Raw genomic sequence first — 17,400 nt, 5'->3', positions numbered from 1 at the left:
AATGGGCATTAGCAGGTTTTTCCACTAGAATAAAGTCCTAGTGGAAGTAGGCTAAATTGCAAGTTACAAACAGACGTGTTTTGTTCCGTGCAGTTTTCGCACTGCGCCTGGCTTCCTTGGTCATCACTAAGAGAAAGGGCATGGTACATTTTCTTGTTTCTACCTGACACTGTGCAGGCATGAACTGGACGGCATTGAGGAGCTCGACAGGTACCCGGAGGGTTTCACGCTGTCGCTGGACATCCGGGTGGGCGACAGTCCGAGTCCCCGGCTGACCAACGGACTGTGGGCGGACTTGGAGCACTTGGAGACCAATGCCGCCATCCTGTTCACCACGGATGAAGAGCTCGAGGCATGCATTGGTAAGTTGTGCGGCAAACAATCGGGTAATATCGAGCACCGAAAGCAAGTGGGATGGTTTATTGGCTTCGCACACAAAGATCAAACCAGGCACAACTCTGTTTGAGCACGGCATAACACGAAGCATTGTTGGTGTAATGGTAGAACGACACTCACAGTCCATTTTATGTTGTGGGGCAACCTGCACTTTCATTTTTTTGCATAGCATTTTTTTACTGTGGGATTGTACTGTGCTGTCATCTTTACTCTCATGCCAAGTGTGTTGGTTCACTCAAGTAGTAGTAGTAGTAGTGGTTTGTTTGGAAAAGGAAAAGAAATGGACTGGGGATAATTTTGAACCCATCAACTTGCGCTTAGCACAACTTACCTGAGGCATTTCGTGATTGGAAAGCATGTTTGACTAAACAATCATACCAGTTAATCTATGTGAAGGGACGGATGCGGATTAGCTTTCACCCGGATTTAGTTCTCCTGCCAGTGGCTGACTCGGGAACAATGTGATCTTTCGCAGGTGTAATACGCTGTCGCCACATCCGAACGAAACCTTGAGAGGCAATGCAAAGAAATCTGCTTGAACATAACTTGGCACCCTTCCTTGGAGTATGTTTGAACGTGAAATAAAACGTCATTTTTTCCCCCTAACCACCAAAGCGGTTCTGTTGAGATTGGCGGTAGCATTTAAGAAATAGTTTACTGTAGCAATATTGTGCCGGCTATAAGTCTGGGGCACAACTGTTAAAACCATTCCTCACTTTATGGCCAATCCCCCTGTGAGGACATGTCATTTCCGTCTGTGGACATGTGCTAATCGTGTAGGTGATACAGAGTACGCTTGCCGGTGTTCATGACATCTCATAGGCAGTGGTGTTAGTTTAGTGGAAGGCCCCCTGTTGACATAAATTAGCAGTTTCCTCCTCGCAATGGGTGCATTACTTCCGATACAAAGTAGCCTCTTTTCTGGGTGATTTGCCAATCGCTGGGGAAGGCACACCACGTCCTATAACTTACGACGGTAATTTCTCTCACTACTGCTCTCACAAGTATCTGGGAAGCACAATAAAATTCTTGTATTTCATGCGAGCTTTCGTGATGTTTTGCTGGTGTCTAAAGGATCGGCAGGGTGTTGTTCAACCTGCCTGTTCTAATGGTTTGCAGTCTGATATCCTCTGTTCTGCCCTGTTTGGGTTGAATGCAGATGGGTTATGTAACCATGTGACGGACGTGAGGGCATCCACAGGGGCTTTTAAGCGCTGCTGCATCCTTAGCCACCCAAGCAAAGGTGCTAGTGGCCACCCAGATACTCACCATCTGGGATGCCAATCGTGGTGAGCGAATGAGCTGTGTGCACCTAAAACCTACCTGCAGGTCACTTCTCGCGAAATGCGCCCCCGCGGCCCCTCCCACCAGCCACTCCCAGCCTGCCAAGCCGGGACACCTCTCCGCAGCACTCGGAGAGCGACATCGGCAGTGCTGCAACGTCTGCGGAGGTACGGGTGGTGGGGATAGGGGGATACGGAGGACACGGGGGATACGGAGGGTATAAGGGATACAGAGGATACTATGGGATATGGGGGATACAGAGGGGGGGGGGGAAGAAGGTTTGGAAAAGCCCTAGTGCACGCGGTCAAGTGTATAACGACACATGATAAGCTGAGCAAATAAAGCTAGAATGTAACTGGGAGCAATTATTGACCAGCTGTAAAAATCAGCCGTGGCCATCAGAATTAGCTAGGCTCTTTCAAATCCCTTCGTGATGAGGTTGGTTTACCCGAAACTGTTTGTCAAATGAATCGGAACGTTGCCTGACGTTCCCCCATGGCAGCTGCCACATCTTTTGTGATTTAAGTCTGGTCATTGAAACAGCTGATACGAAATAATCTGATTGATAGATGTGAAATTAAAAGTTAGACCAGTTGGACTGCGCACGGCCACTAGCAGATTGCGCACAGTGGATGGGAACCAACCCCCCTACATGAGGCATTTCTTACCTTTTTCACCTAACGTGATGGGAACGATGCATTCGGGGATTAATAACGACTGAACTTCACTGAACCCTAATTCTTTATTAGATAAAAAACTGTGACGAGGGCAGACTCGACTTCAGGTGGACCACTTTGCATTTTTGATGGCGTTGTTGTTCAGTCTCAGCAGAGTTGCATTTATCGGTAGCGACCTTGTTCTTGACGGTCGAGTGGACCGTTTGCTTAGACGGGCCTGTACATCTGGCAATGCCGGCCTGTTTTTCCTCATGTTCGACAGCGTTAATTGTGCTTAATTTATCTGACAGTGAAATCAGCTACCCTGCCGCTCATGTCGCTGGTTGCACAAAAAAAAAAAAAAAAGGCCGTTAGCACTGGCTTGGCTTGGCTGCGCCAACGACCCGGCTGCCAACAATGTGTCCAGACATAGCAGTTTTTTTGCCAAACTAAACAAAGAAAAAGCATATCGGGTGCCGGCCCCGCGGATGTCCACTATAAACATTCAGTCCAAACAATTTTTGCCTAAAATTTAGTCTGTTGTAGCCGACAGTCTGCTCTAGCCGGGTCCGTTATGAGTGGAGTGGACTCCATGTAAAACGCATGGGGACCAGACGAACCAACAGAAATGGTCTGTTGTAACCAGAAGTCAGTTGTTGCCGGACCCGGTGGAACGAGTGTACAGCATAAAAAAAAAGAAAATCACTGGCAGTATTCGAACCTTTGTCTGATAGGTCAACAAAGTTGGACTCGGTCATCTTACCCACTCAGTTACGACTGTGAGTGTGTACCCGAGAGTCAAATGGCTTACTCTCTCAGCTGTGACTGTGGGGAGAGGAATCACATAACGCGTAATAAGGTTCACGTTGCTCCTGTGGCTGCCTAGTTAAAGTGTGCGTGTTCCATTCGTTCATTCTGCTTTTTCAATTTGCTTCTTCGCCATTATAGCAACAAAGATTGAGTAAAGGTCGTTGCGGCGGCGAAGAAGACGCAACTCCGCGGCAATCGTAGGCATAAACCATCGCGATGGTCATGAAGGTTGCGCACAGCTTCACTACCTTCAAGACTTGCGCATTAGTGTGAGCTTCCCGCATTTTTTTTTTGCAGGACACACAATCTCTTTCCTGCCCTCGTTTTTCATGTGGTCGCTGCTGCCCTAATGACTATGTATAGTTTTCTTTCTCCCTAAACTCGTTTCTTAATTCGGCCGAAGCTTGAGAAGGCTTAGCGTTGAATATTCGCAACATCCCCTGAAGTTTTTGTGTCATTCAAAATTAGCATGGAAACTTAAAGGCGTGTGGGCACCTCTTCATTGGATCTGTTGACAATGAAACTTGCTTACCTTCGAAGGAATTTCACATCCTGGTCTGATGCGTATGCAAGAGTGTTGTTATGGTCACGGCGAATCTGCGTTTTAATGTTCTGTCTTGTAAAATACCACCAGTTCGTGTCTAGCGCCTCCCCTGTCTTTTGGATATCTGTTTGTGTTTTTTATCGCAGCTTCTTGGGCATAGTTTCATACTAAAATGTACTAGAGGGAAAAGTGGTCTCTCAAGCGTTGTGCTCTAGGGGGGCCACTACAACAGCTGACAGTGTTACATTATCACTTTGCCTGGCTTGCAAATCATGGCCTCTTTTCACTTTTGTCGGTGACAACGACAACAGGGGCAATTTTTTTTTCCTTACATGAAGCCTTTAGAAAAACCCTGACAGATTTTTTAAGAGCTATGCTTTTACATTGACAAAATAACCTTGGGGAGTCCTTTACGACAATATTGTGGTTTCTTGAAGGGCAGACAACCGTTGAGCTTGTTGATGAGGCGTGCCAAAAAAAATAAATGCTTCTCTGTGGTGTATGACATGCTCGCTGAAATACCGCTCACGTGGGCACCGAGGTCAGATTTCCCTCTAGTACGTATTAGTATGAGACTAAGCTTTAGGACTCTCTAAATTAAAAAAAAAAATTTAATCCACCTAAATCCAGGGGTGAGACAGCTGCGCATATTGCGCAGTTTTGATACAAATTCGTTTTCCTACGCCAGGCTGCTCCAAAAGCTTGAAAATTGCAAAAATTGCGCCAAACTGCTCCGAAAGAGTATGAGAGCCAAGAATTTTTACGCTCCCGTCAATTTCAGTGGGGGAAAATGCTTACTGACGGCATAATTTTCCAGCACCTTGAAGGTGATGCTGTTTGTAAAGGTTTAATTGATTGATCATTCAATATAAAACCCGCATAAAATTGTCCACGGGATAGTTTTTTCGAAAGTAACAATGTCGGGTTGCACATGTTATATTGTGCGAATTTTTAAAGTTTTCCCATATAAAGTTTTCACAAACTACTTGTGCAAGTTGATTTTAAAACAGCAATTTTGGGAGCGCCGCATCTCCAGAACGACATTACTGGGCGCCGCCATCTTTGTGCGGTGAAAATTGGAAAGCATGGCCGCTGGGCGAAGCAGCTTCTCGTGGTTCAGGTAGTACACTCTAGTTCAGGCAGAGTGCTCTTCGCCGATTTCTACCGTGGTTTTGGTTATGGGGGTGGCCGGGTTTACATTTAGTCTTTTGACCTATTGCGGGAAGCTACGCGACTCGAAAGATGGGGGTTCATCAAAAACAACGGGGTGCCCGCGATATCGCCGTGTTTCGGCCTTGAGTGTGAGGCGCAGTGCGTGCTTGAAGTGAAATTTGGGACTCATTGTGGCGTTATAAAATGCCGAGTTATTGTTGCTATTCACAGTGAGCTTGCGAGCGGCGGGAGTGGGACGATGGACACTGCAGAAGTGGCGGCGCAGGCTGCATCACCGCCAAATGTTCAAGCAGTGTCCGATAGCCGGACGGGCTATTATCGCACGCTAGTAATAATGGTTCATCTATCTGAATTGAGATTTAATGCCAAAAGAAATTTAATGCCAAAACATACCAATACTCCAATTACCATCGTAGTGAACGGCCACCTTGGGGCGTGAAATGGGAGGGCTGGTGTGGTGCGACGACTGTCACCTCGCTTTGCGCAACTTTTGCCGTGGCTCTCAGTTGTGCGTAACGCCGAGTCTGGGATTACAAAAATCACAACTGCGGCATTCACGGGATAATAACAATTCCTTAAAATTGCTTAGTTTTTCAATTCGATATTTTCAACGGAACTCCGCGTTATCTATGCATAGAGCCCAAGATGTAAAAATGGTTTGAAAAAGGCAGTGTAGTTCGTTCTTTGTGATACTCAGATAGAAAAAACTTTATTGAAAGGCTGTGTCAGTGTTATGTACGTTTAAAACCGATTAAAAAGCACATTCCCCCCACCCCCCGAGTGGCCAAACATTTGATTTTTTAGGCTCCTAAGGTGACATAATAAATGTCGTTCTTCTGCTCCAAATCAAGGTTCTTCTGCTCCAAAATCGAAATTTCGCTGCTCCAAAAGCTGCTCCCAAATCTGGTTCAGCTGTCTCACCCCTGTAAATCCCGCCTTGATCTATGTGTGCATGGATTTTAATCCATCTTTATTCACCTTTATTCCCAATCCACCTTGATTCATTGCCAATCATTTTAGCTTATCTTAATTAATTCATCCTAATGTAACTTAAGGGGGGACGCGGGTCTTAGAATGGTCCAAAATCGCGAAAATACGCATTTTGGGAAAAACACATTTTTGAAGTTTTTGTACCTTCAAGCACCTACTCTAAAAGTTTCACCGCTGAATTTGATCGGGAATAATCTCAAAAACGACTTTGAAAACGCAGCGGGAGCCGCATAACGCCGAAAAACGGGCTAAAAAAGCTTGAACTTCGCGCGCGCGCCACACTCGAAGCAGACTGCCGGCGGCGGCCATCTTGGGCTCGCTTTGTAGCTGATTTCTTTGTGCGTATTTTGCGCCAACTCAAAATGGCGTCGCGTGAGGAGAACGAGCGGTACCGCCGATTTACCGAAGGTCGTTTCGGAGCCGCTGATTGGCAGGAGCAGGCGCGCTCGAGTCGAGCCCCCCGTTCCGCGTCTCTGATTGGCCGGCGCCGTTGAGCCGCCATTTTTTTTTTTCGTTTTGTTTTTGCAGGCGCGCGTTGGGCGCCGCAGTATTTTCAATTCAGGTGTGTTTTCTCTGCCGTTAGTGACTGCAATTCTGTCACAACGTCTTTAAGTCTCGTGCCGCAATGCCTGGAGACTTTTACCTCAAGGAACTACGCGCTGCAAGCGTACGGAAACACGATGGAAGACGCCGTAGATGGCGGTGCCGAGATCGCCTGTCACGTACGAATCTGGTCCGAGAAGCGCCGCGTGAAAACGTCCGGATTTACTTAGCTGTTGTGCTTTGGTCTCATTTGTGAAAAACAAAGTTGGCAGCACAATATGTTTGTGCTTTTCTTTAGTTTGCATAGACATTGAAGGAAGTGCAGAGTAGGAACTACCGTACTTGAAGTTCAGCAAAAAGTGCAGTTTTCCAGCGCTGTTTACAAAAGTTTTTCATTACTTGCATAGAGCCTTCCTGATTATTTTTGTGGTACGGTCGCATATTTGTTTTTTTTTTTCTTGAGGAACAGAGTGACACGGCGCTTTTTATATTGGGCCATGCTGTAGCAAGAGTTAGCATTTCGCTCTTATTTTGCGATGTCATGCTCTGCCTGAGTGTTTCACTATCAGGCTTTTGACCTAGGGTGATAAGACTGGTATCATATAATTATTAGATCTAGCAGGTGATGCTGTTTTTATCACTCTGGTATCCATCGCCAAATTGAAGTCCACTTGCAGATCTACAGTTTATTTTGTGAGGTCACGCTTTTCCTTGCGGGGTGTTTCCTTATCTTACTCTTGAGCCAGGATAACAAGACTGGTATAGTTTCATTTGTATTGAATTGGTCTAGCAGCTGACGCTATTTGCATCACTGAAGCATTGATCACCAAAGTGCATTTCACCTACAGCCTTGCTGTAGGTTTGAGATGCATTGCAGGACAATCTAGTTCTGGGTGGCTGCTGTGCTTTAGTCTCATTGGTAGCACAAAAATAACAGCAGCACATGGTATTTGTGCCTTTCTGTATTCTGTAAAGACACAGAGAAAAGGTGAATGAGGATATACAGTTTCTGAGGTGTAACAGTAGAAAATTTAATTTTCCTATGCAATTTGTACGGTATTCGTGTGAATTTACGTCAATCTTTTCAGAGTTATTTTTGTGTTACAGTCACATGCTTGGTATGTTTTTCTTCGTGAAGAATAGAGCTACAAAATGATGCTATTTATATTGTTGTAGCTATGCTGTAGCAAAAGTTACCGTGATCTGAAACTTCAAATGCATTTCTCAGTTTCTTTTTTTGCAAGACCAAGCTCTGCCTTACGGGGGTTTTTGTAATGTTGCTCTTGGGCTAGGATGACAAGACTGGTACCATTGTATTCGTACTGAATTGATCTAGGGGGTGATGCTATTTTTATTGCTCTGTCATTGTTTACCTATTTGCAGAAATTAATAAAAATGAGGCAATTTTATACGAATTGCTGATATCAAATGTTCACCTCTTTCATGCTTTGCAAAAGTCTTCAAAATTAATAAAAATAGCATAGCCCCCCAGAGTAGACCTTTGGCATTATGTCCGTATAAATCATCATTGAGTTTGCTAAAGCGAAATTGCTCTAAACCCCCGTAAGAAATGCCTCAATAAATAAATTTCAAGGTGTTGTATTTCTTGAACAAATGAAGCTATGTCAAAACCAATTACATATTTGAAATCAGTGTAAAAAACTGCTCAAGGCTGCCAATTTTCATCTAGCTGGCACTAATAATAAAAAAAATTGTCTAAAGACCCACCTCCCCCCTTAATCCACTGTTTAATATCCCCATACTAATCATTACCATCAATCAATTACCAGTCATCACTAGTTAACTTTGGTGAGCAGCAGTCGACATAGGTGATAGCAAGCCAAGCGCGAGTCTTCCGCTGCACTCTACTGAACAGTTCCCACCACCAAGGACATGCGTTTTTTAGTACTGTTCGTGTTGACGTAGCCACGGGTCACTTTCCAGCTTTGATGACGCAAAGTACAAACATTTCGCGTCAATAAATGAAAAACCCTGAAATTGCGTGCTGCCAATGTGGGTCAGCGCAACAGGCCATGGGACAGAGAGAGTATGGTAGGCGTAGTGCTTAGGGACAGGAAATGAGCCTCCCTGGATCAGGGAACAAACTCGAGTGGAAGGTATCGTAGTTTTATTGAAAAAAAAAGGGGGGCTTGGGCTTGCGGTGTAGCGAGACGAAAGGACAACCGGTGGATACAAAGAAATGGGTCTAGAAGAAGGGGAGGGCCGTTAACACGACGGAGAGACGAATTATAAAATTCGGATGAAAAGAATGGATTCAGGCCGTGCAGGACATTAGTGGTTGCGAATTGATGGGAGAGGCCTTTGTCCCGCAGTGGGTTGATGTTGATGATGGTGACAGCAGGACCGAGGATCGCTCAAGACCACCACTGCACAGTTCCGTCTGCTGGGGGTGATGTGACTTTTGGTACCGTTTGTGTTGATGCCGTTGCTGCCGATGTCATTTCACATTTCATGAGACATAGTACAAGGCTTTTGGCTTAATAAATCAATCTCGAAGATTGTGTGCTGCCAGCTATGAGGTCACGTGACTTTTTTGGTACCATTCGTGTTGACACTGTCGCTGCGCCCTTGATAAGATGCAGTACAAGGCTTTTTGCCCGAGTGCATAAAGCCCGAAAATTGCGGGTTGTCGACACTTCTTTTGTTCTCTCCCCTTCGATGCCAGAACCTGCTGGGCCCGTCGCGGAAGCCACCGCCTCCGGCCGACAGTGCGGGTAGCATACCAGTCGGCAACGGAGCCGGTCCGCCGGAGCGCCCGCCACGCGCCAAGGCCAAGGAGGTTGACCTGCTGAACCTGGCGAGCTTCTCCATCGACGAAGGCGGAGTTGACGCGACCGGTGCTCCGGCGGGGGCCCCTCCGTCGGACCGTCTGGTGGACGACCTCCTGGGCACGTCCCTCCCCAGCAAGCCGACCTCCAATTTCGACCTGCTTGTCAACCACGGGGTGGGTCATGAACAGAGTCGCTCAACAGGCCTTATGCAGAAAGGCCGCCCTCTGTCGTAGTCAGAGTGAACCCTCTTTTTAAAGCCGTGTTAAAGGGTAGCGCCGGTCAATGATGCGCATGTAAATGTACTTTTAAATGCAGAGCATTTCTTTAACTCGCATGTAGCGTCCGCCGTGCGTCCGCAACAGCTCAGCGCGCAGGCGCGCCCTCTCCCCCACTTGTACTCTCCCGCATCACGCTACCCTCCTCGCTCTCAACAACAGGTCCGCACCCTTCCCCCTACACTATATAAAAAATTAATACTTATCGGCGCCTGGTTTCGATCCCACGACCCTGCGGGCGGAAGGCAATGTACATGGTGCTCTACCCACTGCGCCACAAAGCCGACACAGAATGGGAGGCTAGGAACGCGCCTTATATCCTTGACTCATTCAAACTACGTCAAGAAGCTGCTGATACAACGCATTCACTACCACCAACTCCCCAAACACTAAACGTTAACGCAATACACCCACCCCCTATGCGACGCATTTACTCGAGTCCCCCTCGCGGGGAGATGGGCCCTTTTTTGTGTCATGCTGACTCACTGCTTGCCTGGTGCTGTTTGATCGCACATAGTGACTTCTGGATGGGGTGTGGACTTGTCTGTGTTGCTCTAATTCCCGCGCAGCTTTGCCGAGACATATTATGCGTCCAAAACACAACCGCAGCAGCGCCAAGAGCGGAGTTACAGCTTTGCGGCGGAATCGAGGAAATGATCTACGTTGAAGTGCTGAGAACAAACTCAGGCTGTCCTGGTGTTAAGGGGGGACGCGGGTCTTAGAATGGCCAAAAATCGCGAAAAAACTTGTTTTGAGAAAAATGCATTTTTGAAGCCTTTGTAACTTCAAGAACCTACTCTAAAAGTTTCACCGCTGAATTCGATCGTAAAGGGTCCAAACATCAACTTTGTAAACATGACGGCGACCCCAAATTGTCGAAAATAGGGAAAGAAATGCTTGAACTTCGTGCGCGCACCATGCGCGAAGGAGACGACTGGCGGCAGCCATCTTGGACGCGTTTTGAAGGTCGTTTCTTTGTGCGTATTTTGCGATATCTCAAAATGGCGTAGCATGGCGAGGGCCCTCGCTCTCGCCGTTTTTCGAAAGGTCACTTACGAGCCCCTGATTGGCCGGACCGCGCGCGCGGGAGACGAGCCCCTCGTATCGCGTCTGATTGGGCGCCGCGGCGAACCCGGCGCCTTTTGCGTTTGTATTTTTGTTTTTCTTTCTTCGCGTTCGCCTCCACGGTAGTTTATCTCATCGTGTCTTTTTCTCTCTGCTGCTGCAATTTGGTGCAACGTGTTCTTTTTCGTGCTACAATACCGGGAAATGTTCGCATCAAAAAAACTACGCGTCAAGAGTACGGGAAGCGGCAGAAACGCGCGTGGAACGGGGGGCGACAGAAGATTTTCGGAATCTCCGGCCGTGGCAAGTTGCAGTGCTTCAGGCGTCGGCGAACCGTCATCCGGCTCCTCGAGTGCCAATCAGGACCGCATCGACACCGTGTATTACACCGCTGGTGAATCTGCCGAGCGTGCTAAACATGCGGCGGATGTGAAGAAGCGTTTGGCGTCGCAGTCGGCGATAGGGCGCAAGTTCAAACTTTTGGACAGAACCAGCGAGCGAAAGCTCGGAAAGTGGCACGGAATTTGTCATCGTGGACTTGGACGTGATAAATGCGTGATAATCATTGCATTCGAGCAGGTGATGCTATTTGTACAACCCTAGGGTTGATCACAAAATTGCAATATCCAGCTACGGCCCTGCAGTTTTTAGTTTTGAGGGATCCCTCTCCCCCTTACGCGGTGTTTTTTTTATCTTGCAGTTGAGTTATGATGATAAGACTGGTATCATTGCATTTGTATTGAATTGCTCTAGCAGGTGATGCTATTTGTACAACCCTTGTATTGATCACAAAATAGCAATATCCAGCTACAGCCATGCAGTTTTTTTGTTTTGAGATATCCCTCTCCCCCTTACGGGGCGTTTTTTTTATCTTGCAGTTGAGTTATGACGATAATACTGGTATCATTGCATTTGTATTGAATTACTCTAGCAGGTGATGCTATTTGTACAACCCTAGTGTTCATCACAAAATTGCAATATCTAGCTACAGCCCTGCAGTTTTTAGTTTTGAGGGATCCCTCTCCCCCTTACGGGGTGTTTTTTTATCTTGCAGTTGAGTTATGATGATAAGACTGGTATCATTGCATTCGTGTTGAATTGCTCTAGCAGGTGATGCTATTTGTACAACCCTAGTATTGATCACAAAATTGCAACATCCAGCTACGGCCATGCAGTTTTTTTGTTTTGAGATATCCCTCTCCTCCTTACGGGGTCTTTTTTATCTTGCAGTTGAGCTATGATGATAAGACTGGTATCATTGCATTCGTATTGAATTGCTCTAGCAGGAGATGCTATTTGTACAACCCTAGTGTTGATCACAAAATTGCAATATCCAGCTACGGCCATGCAGTTTTTAGTTTTGAGGGATGCCTCTCCCCCTTACGGGGTGTTTTTTTATCTTGCAGTTGAGCTATGATGATAAGACTGGTATCATTGCATTCGTATTGAATTGCTCTAGCAGGTGATGCTATTTGTACAACCCTAGTGTTGATCACAAAATTGCAATATCCAGCTACGGCCATGCAGTTTTTAGTTTTGAGGGATGCCTCTCCCCCTTACGGGGTGTTTTTTTATCTTGCAGTTGAGCTATGATGATAAGACTGGTATCATTGCATTCGTATTGAATTGCTCTAGCAGGTGATGCTATTTGTACAACCCTAGTGTTGATCACAAAATTGCAATATCCAGCTACGGCCCTGCAGTTTTTAGTTTTGAGGGATCCCTCTCCCCCTTACGCGGTGTTTTTTTTATCTTGCAGTTGAGTTATGATGATAAGACTGGTATCATTGCATTTGTATTGAATTGCTCTAGCAGGTGATGCTATTTGTACAACCCTTGTATTGATCACAAAATAGCAATATCCAGCTATAGCCATGCAGTTTTTTTGTTTTGAGATATCCCTCTCCCCCTTACGGGGCGTTTTTTTTATCTTGCAGTTGAGTTATGACGATAATACTGGTATCATTGCATTTGTATTGAATTACTCTAGCAGGTGATGCTATTTGTACAACCCTAGTGTTCATCACAAAATTGCAATATCTAGCTACAGCCCTGCAGTTTTTAGTTTTGAGGGATCCCTCTCCCCCTTACGGGGTGTTTTTTTATCTTGCAGTTGAGTTATGATGATAAGACCGGTATCATTGCATTCGTGTTGAATTGCTCTAGCAGGTGATGCTATTTGTACAACCCTAGTATTGATCACAAAATTGCAACATCCAGCTACGGCCATGCAGTTTTTTTGTTTTGAGATATCCCTCTCCTCCTTACGGGGTCTTTTTTATCTTGCAGTTGAGCTATGATGATAAGACTGGTATCATTGCATTCGTATTGAATTGCTCTAGCAGGAGATGCTATTTGTACAACCCTAGTGTTGATCACAAAATTGCAATATCCAGCTACGGCCATGCAGTTTTTAGTTTTGAGGGATGCCTCTCCCCCTTACGGGGTGTTTTTTTATCTTGCAGTTGAGCTATGATGATAAGACTGGTATCATTGCATTCGTATTGAATTGCTCTAGCAGGTGATGCTATTTGTACAACCCTAGTGTTGATCACAAAATTGCAATATCCAGCTACGGCCATGCAGTTTTTAGTTTTGAGGGATGCCTCTCCCCCTTACGGGGTGTTTTTTTATCTTGCAGTTGAGTTATGATGATAAGACTGGTATCATTGCATTCGTGTTGAATTGCTCTAGCAGGTGATGCTATTTGTACAACCCTAGTATTGATCACAAAATTGCAACATCCAGCTACGGCCATGCAGTTTTTTTGTTTTGAGATATCCCTCTCCTCCTTACGGGGTCTTTTTTATCTTGCAGTTGAGCTATGATGATAAGACTGGTATCATTGCATTCGTATTGAATTGCTCTAGCAGGAGATGCTATTTGTACAACCCTAGTGTTGATCACAAAATTGCAATATCCAGCTACGGCCATGCAGTTTTTAGTTTTGAGGGATGCCTCTCCCCCTTACGGGGTGTTTTTTTATCTTGCAGTTGAGCTATGATGATAAGACTGGTATCATTGCATTCGTATTGAATTGCTCTAGCAGGAGATGCTATTTGTACAACCCTAGTGTTGATCACAAAATTGCAATATCCAGCTACGGCCATGCAGTTTTTAGTTTTGAGGGATGCCTCTCCCCCTTACGGGGTGTTTTTTTATCTTGCAGTTGAGCTATGATGATAAGACTGGTATCATTGCATTCGTATTGAATTGCTCTAGCAGGAGATGCTATTTGTACAACCCTAGTGTTGATCACAAAATTGCAATATCCAGCTACGGCCATGCAGTTTTTAGTTTTGAGGGATGCCTCTCCCCCTTACGGGGTGTTTTTTTATCTTGCAGTTGAGCTATGATGATAAGACTGGTATCATTGCATTCGTATTGAATTGCTCTAGCAGGTGATGCTATTTGTACAGCCCTAGCGTTGATTAGAAATTGCAATTCACCTACGTCTTTGCTTTAGTTTTGAAAAGCATAACGGAATAATGTAACTTTTTCATTGGCTGCTGTGCTTTAGCATTACAGGTAGCAGAACAGACTGCAGTATGTGATGCGTGGACTTGTATGTAGTTTTCAGAGGCACTGGAATAAACTGGGAAATAGTAAATCTGGTTTCTGAAGTTTATTAGTAGAAAATCTACTTTTTCTCAACCGTTTTCAGAGATTATGCTTGGCTTTACGCTGACTGTTGTACGCTTATTTTTGTGGTACAGGCACATACTTAGTGTGCTTTTCTTCATGAAGAACTGAGCTACACAGTGATGCCATTTTTGTTATTGTAGCTGTGCTGTAACAAAAGTTACCATGATCGGAAACTTCAAATGCATTTTTCTCAGTTTCTTTTTTTGCGAGACCGTGCTCCGCCTTACGGGGGGTTTTGTTATGTTGCTCTTGAGCTAGGATGACATGACTGGTATCATTGTATTCGTATTGAATTGATCTAGCAGGCTATGCTATTTGTATCACTCTGACGCTGTTCACCTATAAGCAAAATTGAGTAATGATGAAATAATTTTATAGAAATTGTTGGTATAAAATGTTCACTTTTTTCATACTTCGCAAAAGCTTTTGAAATGAATAAAAATAGCATAGCCTGGCAGAGTGGACCTTTGGCATTATGTCCATATAATTCATCTTTGAGCTTGATAAAGCGAAATAGCTCTAAACCCCCGTAAGAAATGCCTCAATAAATTCATTTCAAGTCACTGTATTTCTTCAACAAATTCTGCTATGTTAAAACCAATTACATATTTGAACTCAGCATAAAAAACTGTTCAAGACTGCCAATTCTCATCAAGCTGGCACTAAAAATTAAAAAAAATGTCCAAAGACCCACCTCCCCCCTTAAATAGGGTGTCCCTTTTCGGGGAAATGAGACATGCCTTACGTGTTTCTTCATCATCAGGAATGCAGTGGAATGACACCTACAGAAATGAGATGTGATGATTGTTATAAGGGCAAAAAAAAAGGGCAAAAAAAAAAGTCTCTTTAACCTGTTTTCCTCTCTGAAAATTGTTGCTAGCTTGTAATTGCAAATACAATATGATAGTTGTGATTTTATGAAGCGGAATCTTTCGTAAAATGTAAACGAATGTGATGAGTATGAAAATGTTGTTCAAGAGTAGCTTATTGCGCTAATCCAAACTCCCCTGCATATAAATGTACGCAAACTGCACATTTATTAATGTTCTTGTTTTTACTGCAAAGCATCTTTGCACAGCTTTTTTTTTTTTTTTTTTTTTTTTGTTTCCTGCACTCAGCATGTTCCGCGCTCATGTTGTCTAATTGTGCGAGGTAATCATCATTCACGGCGATGTCTTCATCATGGGCACATAAAAAACCAATTCATGCAAGCAGTACGTAAAGAACATCAGGCCACCAATTGTAACAGCCAAGTTGGCCTTGGGCTCACAAAGCTTCTATGTCAACACAGCGGTGGCAGCCTCTTTGTTGAAACATTAGTTGACATTTTCCCCTTCCGAAGGATTAAATAATTTTGAACACCAAACAAGTGAAAACGAACGCTAGTAGACACAAATGCGTAGCCGTTCCATTTAGTATTCGCTTTGAATTGTTCTAGAGCCTCGACCTCATTGGCACCAATCTTCTCCGCAGCAGTAGCCCGCCATTGTTGCTGCATTAGCGCGAATTAACCGGCAGATTTGAAACAAGCAGGAAGTTCTTTTGTAAAACTTTTCGTATCGCAGCGATAGAACTTCTCGTTTGTTACATGGGCAGAGGTAAAACATACGATTCGGCAGAAAGTTTAAAGTGGTACGCGAGTGCTCGCAGCTGCAGCCGTAAGTCATAAAAAAAGAAAATCAGGGAATGATAGTAGACATTGTCTGAGATTTAATGTTTTTAGTTTTAAAAAAGCAAGCTTTATTTTTTTTAAGTGGGTTAAGTAAATGGTTAGCCAAGTTCAGTTTTTCTCTCCTAGATGGTGCACTAACAGAGTTATTGTTCAGCTTTTATGAAGCAGGGGTGCTGTGGGTAATGAAACTCGTCAAAAGCTTAGTGCTTGCTGTATTGTAGCCATTTTGGTAGTGGTAAGTGTTGCGTAAGCAGGGACAATTTCTATAAAGGGGGACGCGGCAAAAGATACTGTTTTTCTTATTTACGGACCAAATTTAATTGATGTGGGAGCTCTTGGGCAGTCGACGATCCTCACAATAAAACTGAAACAGATTTGAGGCTATCTCTCGTACTTGTTGAGTTACAAGACTAACTACCTTTTCAAGGTGACCTTCAGATTTATTAATTCATTAGGCAACAACTCTTCAAAAGTGAACACTGGGAAGGGAAGCTCTTAAATTGCTTTTTACTTACTTCAGGCATCACAAAAGAAACAGCAAATTTTCACGTTGCATTTCACATTGAAACAATTTCTGATGTCATAAGCGAAATGAAACTTTTATCTCCTTTTTTTGGGTACCCAAAGGGAATAAAAAAATAATCAAACAGCTTCCTGGCACAGAGTATACCTTTCTGATAGCACTTACCTAAGCACTTTGTGGAGCTTCTGCCTAATGAAATATTTGATTAATCGTGGGGTGACCTTGGGAAGGTCATACAACTCAAAGTATAAAACGCAGCCTTCAGCCAACTTCAATTATGGGGGCGATCAACTGCATGGGTGTTCCTAATTCGACTCAACTCAGTACATAAATAAGAAAAACAGTTTTATTAACCATCCCCGGACGATTACCATTAGCAGAGCCATCACTGGGGTACACTTCGCGAAAGTTTGTGACGAGTTGGGTACCGCGGCGGAGGAGAAGACTGACCACTGCCGTTCCCTTACCTCTTGGTCCGTGCGGCCAGTCTTCCCAGCCGCCCCTGATTGGCGACTTGGCGTCGCCTGCGGCGCCGGCCTTCGACCCGTTTGCCGCGGATTCGGCGGCGGCACCACCGTCCGTGCCGACCGTGAACCTTCTGGAGGCCAAGTCCCCTGTGCAGCCGACTGCAGCAGGGGCCAAGGGGGACATCTTCGACCCCTTCGGCACGGCCACCACCAGCACCACGGCTTCTGCTGGCTGGGGGAGCACCAGCGTCAGCGCAGGGAACACACCACAGGTAGGCGGGGGGAGGGGGGCAGAAGACAAGTGCGGAAGGTGGAAAAAAATGTCATATATCACCGTTATGATCAGCATTTTAAACGCTGAGAGCATCTCTTGTCGGCGGCCCTGTCCTTCCTGCGTGCGTCCGTTGTTGCCCGCAGCCTTTCCACTCTCCCCCTCTCCTCTCCGATAGCGAACACTCTCTCGCGAAGGGCATTGGATTGAATTCGATTGGCTTGGCTTGGCTTGGCTTGACTTGGATTGGATTGGATTGTGTTGGATTGTGTTGCATCATAGCTACGGCACTCT

General features: G+C 45.1%; 1 protein-coding gene across 1 annotated transcript in view; it reads left to right on the top strand.

Annotated features, from left to right (window-relative positions):
* Nucleotides 1-17,400, top strand: part of LOC144161588 (auxilin-like) — a 38,232-nt gene that overhangs the window by 2,054 nt on the left and 18,778 nt on the right. Inside the window, exons 2-5 of the mRNA XM_077692231.1 lie at nt 132-362; nt 1,726-1,847; nt 9,083-9,361; nt 16,856-17,107. Of these exons, the coding sequence (XP_077548357.1) occupies nt 132-362; nt 1,726-1,847; nt 9,083-9,361; nt 16,856-17,107 (884 nt within the window). The remainder of the gene's footprint in view (nt 1-131; nt 363-1,725; nt 1,848-9,082; nt 9,362-16,855; nt 17,108-17,400) is intronic.

Source organism: Haemaphysalis longicornis, unplaced genomic scaffold, assembly GCF_048455015.1.
Source record: "Haemaphysalis longicornis isolate Haplotype H1 unplaced genomic scaffold, Haemaphysalis longicornis Haplotype H1 scaffold_12, whole genome shotgun sequence".
In the NCBI taxonomy this organism is placed as follows: Eukaryota; Metazoa; Arthropoda; class Arachnida; order Ixodida; family Ixodidae; genus Haemaphysalis; species Haemaphysalis longicornis.
This window is presented reverse-complemented; position numbering and strand designations above follow the sequence as displayed.